The sequence below is a fragment of the Arvicola amphibius genome, chromosome X, assembly GCF_903992535.2.
Source record: "Arvicola amphibius chromosome X, mArvAmp1.2, whole genome shotgun sequence".
Taxonomy (NCBI): Eukaryota; Metazoa; Chordata; class Mammalia; order Rodentia; family Cricetidae; genus Arvicola; species Arvicola amphibius.
Genome location: NC_052065.1, coordinates 44,215,587 through 44,235,341, shown reverse-complemented (window position 1 = coordinate 44,235,341; position 19,755 = coordinate 44,215,587). Strand labels below are relative to the sequence as shown.

Sequence of the window (19,755 nt, the reverse complement as noted above, 5' to 3'; positions counted from 1 at the left end):
AACCTAATTCTCAGCAGTGGTATGGGAATGTTTAGGCCAGTTCATACTTCCATGTAACTGTAGTAGCTGTGCCGTCTGCCTTTGATTTAGAGCAGGTGCTATCCCCATCATAATGGCATTCTCTTCCCTAGTTAATCCCTTTCAGTGGCTGAACCATTGTTATATAGTTCATTCTTTGTCAGTTTGGAACAATCTAACAAAGAAACTGAAAGTAAAGAGTCTGTTTCTAAATTGCTTTGCTAATTAAGGCAGTTTCCTTAACGGGGCATTTTATTTCTCCCAGAGGGAGAAAAGTAAGTGTGCTTAGCATCACTGAAAATCTGTAGCCTAGTATCAGGAATAGAAACCTTTTGGAGGGTTTGAACTGGTATTTAAGCGCACAGAATTGAAGTTCATGATAAAACTTAAGGAGGCTTCAAAACTAGCCGTTTCATGAAAAATAGTAGGAACTCCCTTCAGAGAGTTAATAAAAATAGAATTGGATGCCAGGTGCTCTAGATAATGCTTGAGTAAGAATTTCAAGTGCTCTGCACACCAAGTAGGGCTTTTTAGGGCAGCGTGGAGTTGCTTAAGGCAGACGCAGCCACTTCTCAGCTATAGTGCTTTCAGAGTTCCCTATTGATCTCACATTCGCTTGGGGAAGAGCAGAAGAGGCTATTTTTGAAAGAGCTTCGGAGGATGGTAGAAATAAAACATTTAATTGGCCTAGTTTTCTCTTGCACTTAAAATATTATGCTTCTGTCCCCCTCTCTCCCCCTTGCTGACTATAGAAAATCTCTCATAGTCTGGTGAGTAGGCTACCCACCGGTTATGCCACCCGATCATTTTGAAAAGATACAGTGCATTTCCATTGATTTTCAGACAAGCACAAGTCCATTCACTAAACAAACATATCTAGAATTTGCATAACCTTCTAAAATATTATAAGCTATAGTCATCTTTTATATTTTTCAAGGAAGCAGAATCTTGTTTATTTGTTTTCCCTAAGATTAAAATAAATGTTTCTAAAATTCTGGGGGAGTTTTCCGGAGATTTGGATGCTACTTACTGCAAAGTACAATTGTGACGTACTTTGTCTTGAGCATAGTAGGGAAATTAGAAGTGTTTTTTAATATCCTAAATATCCATCTTCTCTGATGTCTTGCCCAATGTTTCAGACCAGTTAGTTGGAAATGCACTGTCACTTTTTCTGCATGCTTCCTCAGAGGACCCTCCTGGAATCCTCCAGAAGCTTCTCCCCATAAAGAAAACAGAGCGCTTTACATGCCTGAACACTCCTTAGATCGCTTTAAAGTGTGATCATTTTGAAGGGATAAACAGACTTCTTACAATAAATTATCAAGTTCGAATGTAATCTAATCCTTAGTAGTATCCAGGTTCATTTTGAAAGAATATATACAATACATAAAGCATCAGGTCTTAGGTAGGGAATGTAGCTCAGCAGTAAAGGACTTACTTACTTTTCAGTAGGTGCTGGGTTTGATCCCTAGCACTAGAAGTCCACCCTTGAAAACTAGCCAGTGTTTTATTAACCGGAAAGCATGAAAGAAAAAAAGAAATACTAAGAATCTAGAGGGTGCTTTCTGTTTTAATAAGGACTTCCATACATCTCTATATATGAGGAGGGTACTAATGTTAGCTTCTTCATGTTAACAGGTAGGGCATTCAGGTCCCAGGGCCATTTGCTAACAAATGGTAGGCAAAGGAGACAGTCTGAAGGTTTTCATTAGTGTTCTTTCTGCTATGCTCCTCTTTTTCGGGATTACATTCCTTAATTTCTCTACTTCATTAATATCAGTTGAAATTGCTGTCATAATGTTTCCCTGCTGTGGCCGTGGGAACCAGACCTGGGGCCCAGCATAGGCTAGGTAATAGCTGTAGCACCGAGTATATCCTCAGCCTTGTGATGTTTCTTCAAAAACTATTTTATAAAGTTTTGGCAGCCACTAAAATCTCACGTTGCTTCTTGCAGGCCATACCAATTGAAATAAGAAACATCATTCATAAATTAACTGCTACTTTTCTTTGTTGAACTTTCTTTGAATACATATCTTGGTTCTTCAAAGCAGTTTGAGTAGAAAGAAGAGTTGATACAACACAGGCTTCCAGAAACTAGTTCCATGCTAGTTTGCTAGATATTTACAAATATGTTGGTTGTTTCATAATGGCAGCAATGATAGATAGCAAAGCACTAATTTTGATCTGCGATCACATCGCCCAGGAGGCATTTTGTAAATAAATAAGTTGTGTAGAGCGATTCAGCAGCCTGCTTGATGCCTAACACTGACTAACCAGGAGTAGAGCCCATGTCTTCTGACTGCTAGTCCAGTGTTCATGTTCCAAGGCCGCGTCTCTTCTGGTCATTTCTATGACTACTTCTAGACTCCGTCCCTGTCCTGCTCATGTAGTTAAACACTTGCTCTTGTTTTGTCCGCTCACATCCTTCGGCATGTTGCTCTCCTTGTTTGTTCCTATAGCGGTTATGTTAGTAGAGACAAACTTTTGTGACTGTTCCTAACCGTTTTTAAAATTTTTATCAGAAAGCTGGGGCCTTGGAAGGTGTGCCGATATCTGGGGTAAGTATCAGTCAGTACCAAATATAATCCTGTCATGCCCCCCATCCCAACTCCACCTCTATCCTATGTTGTTGTGCTTCCCCTCTCTGTCTTAATCCTTCCGCCTTTCCTTGAACTGGGGAGGGCAAATAAGAGGAGCAACACCGGCCACTTCTTGTTCTTCTGCCACACAGGGTAGGTCACTGAAAAATCTTCTGAGGAAATTTGAAGTCTGGTGTGGAGATGCAGTGCACACCCAACACTTTGGGGAGCTAAATTTAAGTCTAGCCTCAGGTACATAGTGAGTTAACTTTCAGTATAGCCTTAGGCACATGGTGAGTTAACTTAAGTCTACCCTCAGCCACATGTTGACTTTAAGTCTAGCCTCAGGTACATGGTGAGTTAACTTTAAGTGTAGCCACAAAGTGAGTTAGAGGCCAGTGGGCATTACATGAGATTATGTTTCATGAAAGGAAGGGAGGGAGGGAGGGAGGAAGAGAGAGAGAGGGGAGGGGAGAGGGAGGGAGGAGGGAGGGAGAGAGAGAAAGGAAGGGAGGAAGGGAGGGAGGGAGAGAGGGAGGGAGGAAGGGAGGGAGGGAGGGGAGGAAAATGAAGTTTAATTCTCCCCTTCTTATGCCTTTTATCTTGATTAATAAATGGGGGGAATGCCAATGAGAGGAAATGTAAGGCATAGATATTTCACTCCTTGGTGGATTAAAATCCACAAAAATAAACCTATGGTTCAGTATTTTTTATTGTCATTATCATTTCAGTGTTTGGGGGACCAGTCTGCTGCTCTGGTAGGACAAATGTGCTTCCAGGATGGACAGGCCAAAAACACGTGAGTCTAGAAAAGCAGCTTGTTTTCTTTCCTCCTCTCCCCTGGTGCTTTAAAGGAGGAAGTGCGGACATGTTTTTCAAATTCAGCCAAACTGCAATACTTCAGTGACGTCGTATGGACATACATAGTATTTTTATAATTTGTTTTTCCCTATCTCTCTCTACCTTGAGTCTTCTTAGCCCATGCTGGCCTAAAACTCTTGATCGTCCTGTCTTAAATTCTTAAGTACTAGATTTACAGACATCTATCATGACGCCCAGTTTCATGTAGTTTGGGGGATTTAAGCCCAGGACCTCGTGCACGTTAGGCTAGCATTCTGCCAAGTTAACTACACCCCCAGTTCTGATTTTGTCTTTCATTTTTCATTTGGTTTTGGTAGTTTTGAGATGGGCCTGACTCTCACCTCCTGAACCTCACACTAGGTAGCTTACAACTGCTCAGAAATTCACGGAAATCTCTCTGTCTCAGCTCCCCACATTTCAGGATTTTGTTTTATTGTTTACCCTGAGGCCATATCTATTCCTTTTAAAAGTTAGATTGGTAGCATTGTGAAGAAATGAGAAGGGCCGGGCAGTGGTGGCGCACGCCTTTAATCCTAGCACTTGGGAGACAGAGGCAGGCGGATCTCTGTGAGTTCGAGACCAGCCTGGTCTACAAGAGCTAGTTCCAGGACAGGCTCCAAAGCCACAGAGAAACCCTGTCTCGAAAAATTAAAAAAAAAAAAAAGAAATGAGAAAAAGCCCTAATACAAATTATAATTTTCAGTGTATTATACTGCTCAGTTTTCTCTACCTATAACCAATCTCAAAGTATATTTTTTAGGCTATTTAATGCCATTGTCTTGCTTTCTCCCTCATCTGAAGTGTTTCCACTGATGATGAACAGAAAGGATGAAAGAAATGAAGACTCAATAATATTTTCTTCATATTATTTTCTCTTAATTTGTTTTATTAAAAAAGTCCCTATCCCATGACATATATTGAATGGCAGAAACAATATGTCCCAAGAGCTGAAGTAACAGTGACAATTATAACACATTTTCACACAATGGCTCTTGTGTTACATATAATTGTTCATATACCTGAGATGTTACTCAACTAACATAAATCTTATTATATAGAATCCTTTTATTCCTATTTTATGCTAGGTAACTAAGATTTAGAGAGGATAACTAATTTGTGTAATGTCCTGAATCTAGTAATTCAGAGGCACAATAGTTGTACCTTAATTCATTGTATTCCTTAGTTGTGGCTTTAAATTACTATGCTGGACTGTCTGTTCTGTGGAGCAAATATTTCCAGAAACATAGAAGACTGGATCTCTACTCATTCTCATGAGAATTTCCTAAGTCTGTCATCAAGGGTTTTTGTTAATTGGTTTTGTATTTGTTGTTTCTTTTCTTTTGTTTTTGAAGGTTTTTGGTTGTTCTTGTTTGGTTTTGTTTTTATTGTTTTTTTTTTTGGAGACAGGGTCTTGTTGTGTAGCCCAATTCATCTGGAACTTGCTATGCATCTCAGTCTGCCATGAAACGTATTATCCTTCTGCCTCGGTCTCCCATGTGTTAAGATTATAGACATGTATCATTACACCTTCTCATCAGATATTTTATTGGTTGATTGAGTTGTTTTTCAGTCTATCCTTGGACTTGCTAGGATGCCCCTGTCCTTATCTTACTAGTTCTGGGATAATAATGAAGGGATTGCAGGCACGTACTACCATGATGACTTCTTTATTTTTGACTGAGGTGATTAACTTCTTTCTCTGTAAATAATGAAATATCTAGCAGCCCTAAAAAAAATGCTGTTCAGCAGGGTCAGCCTCCGTAATGCGAATGAGTAAAGTCATTTGAATGAAAGTTTGTCGGGAAGAGGATATATGAGAATTCCTTGTAGGCTGTGATGACCTCAGGTTATGAAGGAACTCTTGAGTCAACTTAAGTGTGGAAACATTTTCTTTGAATCAGTGTTCCAACAACCGAATCAGGAGTCATAGAAAACTAGTCTGTTTTTTCCCCTTTCCTCCTTTGCCAGGAACACTAATGCTAGTAAATCAGATGCTATCTCCATCTGTCCATGACCTAGCACAATAGATAGTACATAGTAGGGACACAGTAAAATAGCCTTTCTCTCTTTCCCATTGTCAGGCAAGTCCATAAATTAATTACACATAAGTAATAATGTAGTGACTGCAGGTTGGAGAAGGCAAACAGCAAATCATACAATCTTGATCTCACATTTCTTACCCTGAGGGGAAACAACACAGATATCCAGTTATTGGTATATAAACTAGAGCTTTCATGACTTAAGAAACTTTAGAGTCATGTCGTTGGCTTTCAAAGTGAGGCCAGAACCATCATAAATGATGATGGAAGTGGGCTCAGCATCTAGCTCAGCGGCAGAGAACTTGCCTAGCATTCACTGACCCCCGGACTTGATCCCAGTACTAGCAAAGAAAACCATTATGCTGCTAGGGAGATGCTTTTGGGAATGAGCACCCCTGGAGAGCACAGGATACAAAGAGGAAGATTTAGTATAGGAATGTAGCGATGCTTAGGGTAGGAAAATGGTAGGAAATAAGACAAGATGAGCGCAACGGCTGAGTTGTATTCCAGGTAATTGGGAGATAGTCTGGGCTAAATGGTGAGCTCTGTATCAGCCTGAGCTACTCAGCATACAAAACAAAACACGGCTGTGGGTGGGTGCTATTTAGAAGAACAGAGTAGTGGCAGGGCCATGTATTGGACAAATTCCCATCATGGCAGACAGAAGGAAGAAGCAGAGGACATTGAGGACTTAGTATAACCTTCAAAGGCATACATCCAGTGACAAATATCCTCTAGCTAGGCCTCGCCTCCCAAAATATCCATAACTTTCCAAAATTGCATCACTAGCTGGGGACCAAATGTTCAAATCATGAGTCAGTGGGTGATATTTCATTCATACCATAACAACCATGCCATAAAGCTATTTAGGGCCAAGATTTTTTCCTTTTTTGTTTTGATTTTTGTTCTTTTTTTTCTCCTCGATAGCAAATGGATAACTTCTGAACATTTATGAGCTGGTATTTAGGTGTAGCTGGAGTTCTCAGTTAATGTGATGACAGTCTTGGGTCAAAGCAAGGGAAAGCTAGAGGCCATGTACCCGTGGTATAAACCATTATATCCTACTACTACAGACTCAGAGGATGGGAACAGAAGGAGAGACTGCAGGGATACATAAGACACTGCGGAGAGTCAAGGGAGAAGACCCAGGAACAGAGGGTTAGGATTAGCCAAAGTAAGGAACAGGTCCAGTAAAAGATGTTGTGTTTGGAACATGTTTGTAGCACTGATAAGTTATGTATTGCACCACAGGGAAATGGGAAGTGAGTTAACTATAAGTATTTTTTAAGATTTATTTATTTATTATGTATACAGTATTCTGTCTACATGTTTGCTTGCAGGCCAGAAGACAGCACCAGTTCTCATTACAGATGGTTGTGAGCCACCATGTGGTTGCTGGGAATTGAACTCAGGACTTCTGGAAGAAGCGGTTAAGATAGCTCTTAACTGCTAAGCTATCTCTCCAGCCCCAGTATAAGTTGTTTTATGTAAATGCTTTGCCTACATGTATGTCTGTGTGCAACATGTGTGCTTAGCACACATAGAATCAAAAGAGCATCAGCTAACTTGGAATTGGCAATTGGCGTTACATATTGTTGTGAACTACCATGTGGGTGCTGGGAATCGAACCAAGGTCCTCTGCAAAAGCAACAAGTGTTCTTCACTGCTGGGCTATCTCTCCAGACCCCCTGTTTGCTTTCTTTTCTTTCTTTCTTTCTCTTTTCTTTTCTATTTTTTTCTTTTCTTTTCTTTCTTTCTTTCTCTCTTTTTTTTCGTTTTTTGAGACAGGGTTTCTCTGTAGTTTTGGAGACTGTCCTGGCATTAGCTCTTGTGGACCAGGCTGGCCTCGGACTCACAAATATCCACCTGCCTCTGCCTCCCAAGTCCTGGGACCATTTGCTTTTTAAAAGCATAAAATTATCAGGTTGTTATATGCCTTTAATCTCAGCACTCTAGAGGCTGAGGCAGGCAGATCTCTGTGAGTCCCGAGGCCAGCCTAGTCTACATAGAGAGTTTCAAGATAGTCAGGGCTACACAGTCTAATAGAAAAGCATGAAATTTGTTTGAAATGTCTTTTAGTAAACTGCAACTCTTCCTTGAGACACCCTCCGCCATATTCCTGAGTATCCTTTTATTTTTCTTGAGCTTTCTTTCTACTTTTAATAAAATCTCAACATGAAAAAACATAACCAGTTTCCATTTTATAGATGGGCAGCAAAGAAGTAGAGAAAGCCATGTGCTTCGGGTGGTAAATATATTGCTCACACTTAGTGTATTTGACAAGTGTCTGTGCAAACTTAAATATTCAGTAGTCCTATACCTCTTGGACGTGTCACCTGTTCACTGAGCAAGCAAAAAAAAATCCACTTGGGTAGAAAGAGATAGAATATTTTGAAGTAACTATTACTCTTATGGTGTATGAAGAAAATATTTTTCAGGAAAATGCACATGGTTGGTGTTTATTGCCCAAGAAAAATGAAGCCATCATAGTAATAGTAATAGATTCTGCCATCATTCTTCTATCAGCTTGGAGGCTAGGCACCAACACAGTTATAACAATGGTAGCACATAAAATAGGATCCTGTGGGGCAGGAGCTGGAAGTTTCGGCAGAGTCAACAGTGGTTATAGCAGCCTTGTTATGTCTGCTCACTTTAAAACTGTTTCTCAGCCATGTGGTGGTGGTGCATACCTTTAATCCCAGCACTCAGGAGACAGAGGCAGACTGTTGTCTGAGTTCGAGGCCAGCCTGGTCTATGGAGCGAGTTTCAGGCCAGGACAACCAGGGCTACACAGAGATACCCTATCTCAAAAAACAAAGCAAAAACAACAACAACAACAAATCAGAAAGCCATTTCTCTGTGACCCTTCCTTGTATCAGATGGGGTTAGCAACTGATCTTGCATACCCAAGTCAAAACTGTCTTCTGTCCAAGTGTCTGATTTGTGACAGAGTCCAAAGCTTATCCAAAACTTACAGCGATAAACCGCCACAAAGTCGGTTCAGTCTTCCATATCAGCAGTGCCGAGTTCTGGTTGTGATTATTCTGCCGCTGTTAGGATATATTATCCTGCAGAGAGAATGAGAGCAGAAAGCCTTAAATGGCTTTTCCGTGTTGGTCACTTTTGTCCTAGTTTTCAAGCCATACCTGCTGTTATGCTTATCCTTTCACCTGCCAGAGCGTAGTGGTTTTCGGAGATCATAGCTGTTATCAGTGATGGTGCTAAGCTGGCTGACTCTTTAGTGAATGGCTGCTACTCCTGCTGTTTCACCCAATGAGGACTGGTAGTAATTTAACTGCGACTGAATGTAGAATTTGTTGTATTGTAGTCATATTTTACAGACACACTCTTGGCCGATGACTGACTAAATGCTAAATCCTGTACCTGCATTTTCCCCATTCATTAATCTCAATAGATTTCCTTCTAGACCAGTTTGTAAAAAATACTCTTAAAAAGAATATTTAGTGTGTGATGTGTGTTGCACGACTAATAAAAACCCAGAGACAGATACTGCGGTTCAAGCTGAAGATCAGAAAAGCACAGCAGCCAAGCTACTAGAGAGCTCTTACCTCTACCAAGATTCAGATAAAGGGGTGATCCTGCCCTCAGAGTGACTACAGACTGCAATGCTCCCCACCAAACCTCAGACTGCAACTTTCTCCACTGACCTCAGACTAGACTGAACTCTTGTCTCCTCCCGCCTTATATTCCTCTCTCCACCCAGCCATATCACTCCTGCCCCTACTTCCCTAGTGCTGGCATTAAAAGCGTAGAATCCCAAGTGCTAGGATCACCTTTGTGTGAGCTCTGTTTCTCTTCTATTCAATCTTGTATAATCCAGGGTGGCCTTGAGTCCTGGAATTAAAGGAATGTGCCACCACTTCCTGGCCTCTAATGGCTTAGCACTGCACTCTGATCTTCTGGCAAGCTTTATTTATTAAAGCACAAATAAAATATCACTATATTTGTTGGATTTCAATACTTTTTAAAAAGCTTCATAAAATGACTTTATTGTACTAGGTTAAATGTCCATTTTGAAGAGCGGTAGTACTAATATTTTACTGTTTGCTTTTGATAGAATTGTCATGCTGTTCATTCTTCCTCCACCTATAGGTATGGAACAGGGTGCTTCTTACTGTGTAACACAGGACATAAGGTTGGTTTTTCTTCTAAGTTCACCTTGATAAAAAGTCGTCTTTACATTCATATACATAATGCTTGAATCTAATTCATTATTAGTGTACTTTTTGGGTCTTCATCTTTTACTTGAACATTATCATGGTTTAACTTGGTTCAATAGAAATGATGAAAATCATGAAATTGGGAGGGAGTCTAATAAGAGTCCTGTGCTTTTTTAATATTTTAGTATTCTTTTGATTGTGTTAATGGAAATTCTAGATTTAGCATCATGTCGGATTCTTAGTGAAAATCTAATTTAAAATAAGTAATTTTTAGCAGTCTGAGTGTATTCTTATTACCATTGACTAAGACTTAGTTTTAGTAATTATTATTTTATTGATGAAACTATTATGAATAAGCATTCTGTTATAACTTTAAATTTTTTCACACTGAAGCTGGGCATGGTGATATATGCCTTTATAATCCTAGCACTTGGCAAGCAGAGGCAGGTAGATCTCTGTGAGTTCAAGGCAAGCCGGGTCTAGTGAGTTCTAGGCTAGCCAGGACTACACAGTAAAACCGTGTCTCAGAGGAAAAAAGGTTTATACTAGCCTTTACATTTTTTCCACACTAAAATCTTTGTTTCTCTTTCCTACAGTGTGTTTTTTCTGAACATGGCCTTTTGACCACTGTGGCTTATAAACTCGGCAGAGACAAGCCTGTGTATTATGCATTGGAAGTAAGTTCTTTTCAATCAGTACAGGTGATATGGCACACATTCCTAGTTAAGGAAAATTACCATGCATTCTGCGGGGAGAGGTATTATGTTGAGGCCGGATCTTGTCAGGTATCCCTGGCTGGCCAAGAACTCTGTTGTCCTTTTAAATTGACCTTGAACTCATGGAAGTCCTTCTCCTTATGCAATTACATGAGCCACCACACCTGGAAAAATTGCTATGTTTTCTAACATCTTTTCTTATACATTTTAATATACAATACTCAAAAGTTCCACTTTTTGGCCTCTGATTAGGTAGAAAGAACCTTGAACTAAACTAGGGGGTCAAGACTTCCATGAGACAAGATTAAACCATCTCCTCTGTTGTTGGTAGAAATTGATTTTGTCACCTTGGGGATATTATTTTCCTGTTGTACAGTGTCAAATTTTCTATCCTTGAAGTTTAGTGCAGGGATTGGCTGACTCAATTGGCTGACTCTTACTCACCCGGTTTAAACTGCCTCGCTGCCCTGGTATCACTTCCATACTTGGTAGTTTTGAGCACCCTGTGTTAGATGCATTCCAAATCACCACTCATCATAGAGATCAAAAGGATATTCTTTGTGTGATATAGCATGTACTCATCAGAGTGGCTTGTGTCCCTCGCCATAAGCATTCACCTGCTCTTCTGGCCTGAGAGTTTATTTAGTCTTTATACCACTGTTTCTCAGAACATATGCTAAAATATCCTCTCTCTCAAGCCAAGCCTGCTCCACTGTGCATTTGTACAAAACTTTGCAGTTAATCTAATCTAGATCTTCATTTCCTTCTTATTTTCAAGATAGTTAACTGTGCAGGTCTATTCTGCTATTGTCTAAGTTACTTTTCATTTGCCATAATGTGCATATACACATGCCCATTAAAACTTTTTAAATATTAGTAGGTAGAATCTCCCCTTTTACCTTTACATTTTTGTCCATTAACAGATATTTTAAAACATTTTAAGAAAACAAAACAAACTGAAAAAAGAGGAATGATGTTAGATTGATAAAATTTAGTAAATTTATACTAATTCTTTTGTCAGCCTTTTGACACATATAATAATCATGCTTTAATTTGACAGATTGTTGGGAGGCTTAGAAATCAAAACTATTGAATTGTTACTTTCTGCACTCTTTAGAAACTGAAACTATAGCTGTCTGTCCTCACCCCTTTACTCCTCCCCTGTCCCTGCTTTTGCTTTTGATCCTTGAGATAGGATGTCACTGTATGGCCTGGAAAGTCCTACTGCCAAATGCAAGGCTTCCAGATAAGAGCTGCCACATCCAGATGTTGGAGTCTTTCTTCATTCTCCTGCAGATTTTAGAGTAATACTGATTAAATTTTTTTCAGTTAGTGATTTTTTTCTTTTACATTTAAAAATATTTAACTAAGGTTTTCGAAAAAAACATATATATATATATATATATATATAAATTTTTGATATTTTAAGTATTTCTCAACCATGATGAGGATTTCAAATACTGTATCCCTAGAAACTTTGCTCATCATGTTGAATTCTGTTGTTGAAAGTTTTCATTTTCTTCAACGTGCAGTAATTAGTAGTTTTCTTTACAGTTGAGAGCAAATCATATTTATTGACCCATTATATTCATTTCCATATCCAGTATCATTGTTTTGAGGCTTACTCTTTTTCTGTAACCCAAGCTGGCCCCTAGTATGCTTGCATCAGCCTGTCAAATGTTGGCATTATGTATATATGCTACCACACCCAGCCCCAGCATCATTTCTTTGGTTCCATCCCTTTTATGTCCCCATTCAAATTTTGATTTTGTTCTTGATCCTTTCGTAATCAGAGTGTAGGATAGTAAGTCCATTCTTTTTTAGGCTTTTATTTATTTTGTCCTCATTTGGGATAAGTATAAATTTCTAGTTTTCTCATATCCCTTATGGTGCATGTGATTGTTTGAGACATGGTCTTCCTATGCAGCACAGACAGGTCACAACTTCCAAATCCTCCTCCTTCTGCCACCTGAGTGCTGGAGTTATAGTCTGAACCATCACAGCTGGCCACAGGTACTAAGGAGAGCTCTGCTGCCTTGTCCGCTTAAGTGTAGTTCCTGTACAGATTGTTTCTTTCATCTCCTTTGAGCTTTTAGCATCGTCTCTTTCTCTTCAGTGCTCTGGAGCTTTGCTGTATGTTCCTGGGTTTGGATTTATTTTTATTTATCCTGTTAGGTACTTGGATTCCAATTTATCATCAGATCTGGAAAATTCTCAGCAATTATCCCTTCAGATATTACTCCATTACTTCCTTTTTCTGGAGTTGCTAGTGGATGAATCTTTTAACCTTTCAGCCCATCCTGCATGTCTCTTAACTACCCTGGTTTATATATATTTAATCTCTTTGTTTCTCTGTGCTGCATCCCTGGTGAGTAACTCAGTATCTACCCTCCATTTCTAAATTCTGTCTTTGAAATAAACCTTAATACATAAAATCCATGTGGTTTTGCATTGTGAAATGTTAAGACACCTGAAGAAGTATGAATTAAGGCTGGAGAGATGGCTCATCAGTTAAGATGAGCTTTTTCAGAGGACCCCATTATTCCAGCACTCCAGTCCCAGGAAATCTGATGCCCTCTTCTGGCCTCCAAGGGCACTGCATGCAGGTCAAACACCCATATAAGAAAAATAAAAACAGTTCTCAAAAAAATGGATTGGGAGAGGAGAAGAATATGAGAAAATATATTTAAGCTTAAAATTGCTTTAAAAATATAATAAAAATGAATTAAACCACACTTTACATCTTCTCAAATTATTACAAAGGGAATATGGTGTAATCTCTTCTCAAGTCTAGTAGCAGAACACCAGCAACCTCCAAGAGCCCCTTCCTGCCACGCATAGTCACACTGGCCTCCCTGTCCCCTGAGATAAAGTGCCCTAAGTTTTAGTATCATTGTTTCCTATGCTTATTTAGAGTTCTGAGACAAATCTGCCACCTCCAGCACTAGAGTTTAGTTTTACATGGTGATGATGACGTGCTGAGACGTTAGAGGAGGTGGAGAAAGACAAAGAAACATGAACATGTGCATTTTAAGTCTGAGCCCTCGATTCCTTGGTCTGGCTTCTCTCACTCAGCGTTATTCTCAGGGAATTTACCCATGTCAATGGAGACAGCTGATTTTTCACTCTTTCTTAGTGCTGCAGTTTTCATATAGATGTTGACACCTTTTTCTAAGAGTAGACTCTAGGCAATGAATTGTATATATTATCTCTTTGCTTACACATTGCCAGCAGTTTGTCACTGTAAGTTTGTGAGTTCTACCCCAGCAGCAGCGGAGAGACTCACTAATAGACTCATTTCAGTGAGGCTTGGAACGTATCCCTTTCATTTCATACTTTTAGTTAAAGGATTTTTTTGGTTTGTTTTTCAAATCTAGCTGATTTTCTTTCTTTTCTCACTTGATTCACAATTTCTTGTTTGTTTTGAGAAAGGGCCTTACTCTGTAGTCCCAGCTGGGCTCAAACTTTCCAGCTTCCTACTTGAGCCTCCCAAATCCGTGGATTATAAATGTGTGCCACCATGTCTGGGTTTGCTGTTGTTATTTTTAATGGAAGTCATGCCCCAATTTGCTTTTGCAAATATTGTTAGCACTTATTTTAAGGTCTTTGTCAGACTGGAAGGAATTCTATTCCAGATATTAAGTTTTGTGTGTAAACTTTTATTACGGATTTCTTTATAAACAAAATTCTTTATTGCCAGTATCAATCTTCCATCAGGAAAGAAATGAGATTACCCATCATGCTTACAACCGCAGTCCTTACCATGCGGCACACTTTCCAGTCTCATCTGCATGAGGGGTACCCTTTGTATTTAAGTCAAGGTCTGCTGATTTCCTGTCTTTAGTTTTTGCCTATTATCCTCTGTGCTTAAAACAAACAGCATTTCCAAAATGTGAGCTGACTACGTTTATGTAAGCATCTCCATCATCTTCACTGCCAAGAGCAAGTGTTTTCTGTTTTCTCCCAGACTGCTGGAAGGTGATTCTAGGCTTACTATCTCTAATTCTCCGACTTCTCACTTCATCTCATGTGAAAAGGAACTGGAGAACATGATCTCTATACTATCCTGAAACTAGAGTCCTGTATCAAGCTATTTCGATTTGTCCTGCCCTTTCTGTTTGGAAAACGTTTCTCCATGGTGGAAGAAAGTAGAACAAAGTAGGGCAGTTATGTGGCTCTGTCTTCCCTCTGTCATCTGTCAGTAGGACACTATCTTCCTGTCTTCCTGAAGCCAGCCTTTCCTTTCCTCGTTCCGCTTCTTTTTCTAAGTATTGTTTCTGAAAACAAACCTCCTTTTGGGGGCCTGTAATATGGCCATGACCTTGTCCCAACTTACAGCTTTGATACTTCCATGTTCTGAATTACTTTATTAAGACATAGGCTTTTTAAAAACTATTTGTGTGTGTGTGTGTGTGTGTGTGCGCGCACGCGCGCGCACACACACACATGGCTGTGGTGGACATGATATAGCATGGGTGTAAGGTCAGAGGACAGCTTGTCTGAGTACTTGCCAAACCTCATCATAGACTTTCAGAGGCCAGACTATTTTCTCCACCCTTCTATCCTATAAAAGGATATAATATAAATCCTATTGTTAAGCCCGTATTTTCCCTTTTACACATAAGGTTAGAGGCTTCTTTATATTTGTCTACTAGCTTCTTTGTCTACCTCTACGTTGTGATTATCATGTTAATATTTATTGTTTCAGAGATTTTTATCTTTCTTGTGCAAGATTGTCCATTTTAGGTGGAAGCCTCTGTAGTAGCCAATTATTTGATATATCGCCATATTACCACAAGGTTGAGTGACTTAAAATAACACACAATTATTTCCGTTCAGTTCTGGGTATTCTATCCAGTATCTCAAAAGGCTGTAGTAAGGTGTGGACTGAGGGTTTGGGCTTATCTGGCATTTCATCTGCTGTCAGCCTGATAAAGGATTTGGCAGAGTCTAGTTCCTGCTTCTACAAAGGGCTTCACCTTCTTCCTAGATGTCAGCTAGAGACCACTCTCAGCTTCTAGAGGCCACTTGTAGTTCTGTGCCTTCTCAACTTCGCCATCAGCTTCCTCAAAGAATAAAGGGAAAGGGGAGTCCCAGCAAGAGGAGAGCAGTGGTCTTATGTCACATAACCACATGCATCTTTGCATAATCCTTCACCTTTTGACTAGAAGCGAGTTAGGGGTTCCATCTTACCAGGGAATCACAAAAGAGCATAAACATTAGGAATTACAAAAACTACATCATTTAAGAAGATGAACATATGCCATTAATAAAGATTTTATGGACTTTTGTAATGTACATTCTTGGAGGGAGGAGGGTAGCTCAATTGTAAAGGTGCTTTCTTTAGAAGCTTGAGGACTGGAGTTTTGGAGCTTGAGGACTCAGAACCCATGTGAAAAACAATTGGGCATTGTGGTTTGTTCTTGGCAAAGACAAGTGGTTTTGTAGGGCTTGCTAGCCAGCAATGCCAGCCTAATATAAATAATAATTCACCTTGTTCTGTTATCTTTGACTTCTTTTAATACCTCCTCAATTTTCTATTGAGTCTTCCGTCAGGTGAAGCTGGTGATGTTTATATGCTTACATGCACCTCTTCCAGTGCATTGAGACAGCCCTAGGGCCTGTTTGTAGGTGAGGCATTGCAAAGCCACCTCTTTGTATTTAGGATGCAATTTGTGGTAGCTTGAGAAGACACTGTTGGTTTCTTCTGCACTCTTTTCCTGTGGAACGTCAAAACATTATACTCTATTTTGCCTCCTGCCTCTGAATTCAGAAGACCACGTGTCTTTTTTAGATCTATTTTAATGAATTCATTAAACACATGTTCATGTGTGTTTTGTCTGTGTAAGTGTCTACAGGTGCTCAAAGAAGCCAGAAGAGGGCTCAGATTACTTGGGGCCAGAGTTGCAGGTGGTTGTGAGCCAGCTGATGTGAGTGCTGGAAACAGAACATGGGTCTGGAAGTGCAGTGAATGCTCTTAGCCGCTAACCATCTCTCCAATACCCTTACATGCTTTTCATTTCAATTTTAAGAGGTTTATCTCATTTTTATTCATTTCTTTCAAGTCTAAACCATACTGTATATTATATCAAGATACAAACATTCCATTCTTGTTTCAGATACACATTTTAGCTACTTTTATTGTCATTACTCACTGTATTTCTTCAATTAGAATGAAACATTCCTTGACTCCTGGAAAGCAAAGCTTTATCGAGTGGCTGTGAGCACACATGGCACAGTGCAGGCGTGGGAGTCACAGGACAACCTTCTCTCTAGTGTGTAGATTCTGGGAGTTGGCTCAGGCTTGGTAGTCGGTGCCTTCATCTACTGAGTCACCTTGTGGGCCCTGTGGCTTTGGACTTTTGAAAGCATTTGCTTTAACTGAAGTAATGCTCTGTAGTTGTCACCTTGTGATCAAAACCTTGGTTTCCCTTCTGCTTAATCCGCATTACTTCTTTAGCTGCTTTTGCTGTTTCTTGTTTTTGTTTCTCAACAGGATCTTAGGTACCCCAGGTTAGACTCTGTGTGCCACCATACCTGGCTGCATTCTTTTTTCCTTTTTATTACATTTGTTTATTAATTTAGGAGATGCATGGCATGGCATGGCATGTGGGAGGTCAATTCTCACCACCTGCCATGTGAGTCACAGGGGTGGAACTCTGCGTAACAGGCTCGATGGCAAGATCCTTTACCTTATGAGCCATCTTGTGACTCCAGAAAGTGGTTCCTCCACACCCATACTGTAGCAGGGGGGTGTGAACACACATGTTAATAGTAATAATAGTAATAATAGTAATAATTTTATAAATTGTAGTTTAGATTTTAAACTCAGTACAAAAAAAGAACTCAGTGATTTGAATATTGATGCCAAGTTTAAATTTTACATTAATGTGTTGAGTTAAATATACTTTAATTTTGATTTTATTTTTATTTACTTTACCATTTAATAATTTTGCATATAAAGTTATTGTATAAGGAAAAACTGTGTTATTCTTTGTGGTGATATATAGTGACTTCTCATAGAACCTGGTGGAGTAAATCAGTATATTCTCTGACTTATTTGCATTTTGGCAACTGACATCAAGAAGGAACATTTGCTTGGTTGGTTTTATTTCGTTTATTTATTTAGCATATATATTCACATATATATGATAAATATACTTTTATGTTTATATTTTTATATATTTCTATATTTAACATAATATTTAACACACACACACACACACACACACACACACATATATGGGTATTTTGCCCGTATACTTTTTTACAGTGTCCAAGGAGGCCAGAAGAGGGCATTGGGACACCTGAGACTTAAGTTCAGATGGTTGTAAGCTGTCATCTGGTTTTTGGGAAGCAAACCTGGGTTCTCTGAAATAACAGCCAGTACTCAACCTTCGGACCATTTCTCCAACGTTTTTCCTTAATTTAAGGGAGGACTTCATGTTCAAGCTGACCTCTAAGTCACTAACTGGCCCTGGGTGGCCTTGAACTACTGATCATCCTCACTCCATTCCCCAAATGCTGAAATTATAGATTGCAACACGATGGTCAGTAGGACGACATGAAATTCATTTAGTTGCCCTGGTAACAGTTTCTTACCTTAATGTCATCTGATATTTGGTGTGGAATGACTCAACAGCAGTCATTTTATGGTTGGGACTTCAGAGCAATAAATTTGAATCCTTAAATATTTTTTGATGTATTTTCTGCCTTTCGGATATGTTTGTTCGTCTGTTTTTGTAGGATTTGGGGTTGAACCTAGGACCTTAAACATGCTAGACAAGCTCTCTGCCACAGGGCTAAACCCTTGGTCTAATACATTTTTATAATTGCTTTATTGAGATCTAGTCCAAGCACCAAAACATCTCTCCTTTTTGGTAATACCTTTCTCTTTCTTTATTTTGTGGTTCTGGGAATGGAAACTAGGGCCTTGTGTATGCTAGGCAAATTACTCTGCCAACAAGCTACAATTCTAGCCCCAAATTTACCTTTGTCATGTATACAAATCTGTTGTTTCTCATAGAGTCATACATTTCTGCAAACAACAGCACAACTCCAGAATGCTTCATAATCCTAAAGAAAAGCCCCATTATAGCTATACTCCATACCATCCATCCCTGCCCCTTTCAGACCTAAGCAGCTATTAATCTACTTCTTTTCTCAATGAATTTACTGATCTTGGCCATTTCATAACATGTAATCATAGTATATGCTACTGACAAAGATTAATGAAGCTAGTATTTATGTTTAGTAAGGACATTGACATGTATTCTCATAGGAAGAGGCATGGTAGTTTGTTTAAAATAGTATTGTAGTAGTTACCATCATTCTGTAGGTTAAAAAATGGAGCTCAGTAAGCCTAGATAATTTATTTGAGATCACACAGCAATTAAGTCCTAAAATCTCAACTCATATCTGACTAAAATTACATTTTTACCCTTATTTTTCCCTCCCAATCCCCTGGAGATTGACTGGGTGTAGGAGCAATACTAGAGATCTAAGCCAATGCCTTATCCATGTGGCACGTGATTGATTTCAAAGAATAATCACTTGTATCTTCACTAGATTTTTTTCCTGTGCTATTAGATACATAAATTATACTTACATTTTTAGTGTGTCTCATTGCAGTAGTTTTGTGGATGATGTAAGGGTTTTTTAATAGGTGATACTATGCATAAGTAGCTTATCGTGTTATACAAAGATCAAACTGCTCAAAATATGAATGGCCACCTATTATGATGGGCTCAAGGGTGCACTGGAAGAGTGCACTTCTTCATGGTCTAGGTAAAACGGTTTGTATGAGAAATCATAGTTTTTCATATTTGTAGGGACCCCAAAATAGAATTGTTTGAAGGTTCTCCACTTAAAAACTATCATACATACTAGAAAGGACAGAATGATCTTTCTAGTGGCAACATATATTCTATCTTGGATTCCTTTTCTCTTAGGGTTCTGTAGCTATAGCTGGTGCTGTAATCCGCTGGCTAAGAGACAACCTTGGAATTATTAAGTCCTCAGAGGAAATTGGTGAGTATGTTTTGTAACAAGTTAAAATGTAAAATAGGATCTCTATGAGTTCCGGGCCACCCTGGTCTACATAGCAAGTTACAGAGCAGCCACGGCCACATAGCAAGACTAAGTTTCAAAGGAAAAAGTGTAAAGAATGAATGAAAATGTTAATATTTTGTCCCTGTAATCTGTAAATACTTACTTTGCCACTACCCTGATCTATGAATTATGTAAGACCCCTTATATAAATTTGATCTATCCCAAAAAGACTTTTTTATGAAGATTGATTGCACAATGAATTGGCGTAATTTGTGGCGGGCATTAATAAAGTGGTGAGATGGGACATAAA

General features: G+C 39.1%; 1 protein-coding gene across 1 annotated transcript in view; it reads left to right on the top strand.

The window, feature by feature from the left end:
* Gk (glycerol kinase) overlaps positions 1-19,755 on the top strand; it is a 76,840-nt gene that overhangs the window by 42,695 nt on the left and 14,390 nt on the right. The window contains 5 exon segments of the mRNA XM_038315672.1: positions 2,541-2,576; positions 3,329-3,396; positions 9,611-9,653; positions 10,275-10,355; positions 19,346-19,424. Of these exon segments, the coding sequence (XP_038171600.1) occupies positions 2,541-2,576; positions 3,329-3,396; positions 9,611-9,653; positions 10,275-10,355; positions 19,346-19,424 (307 nt within the window).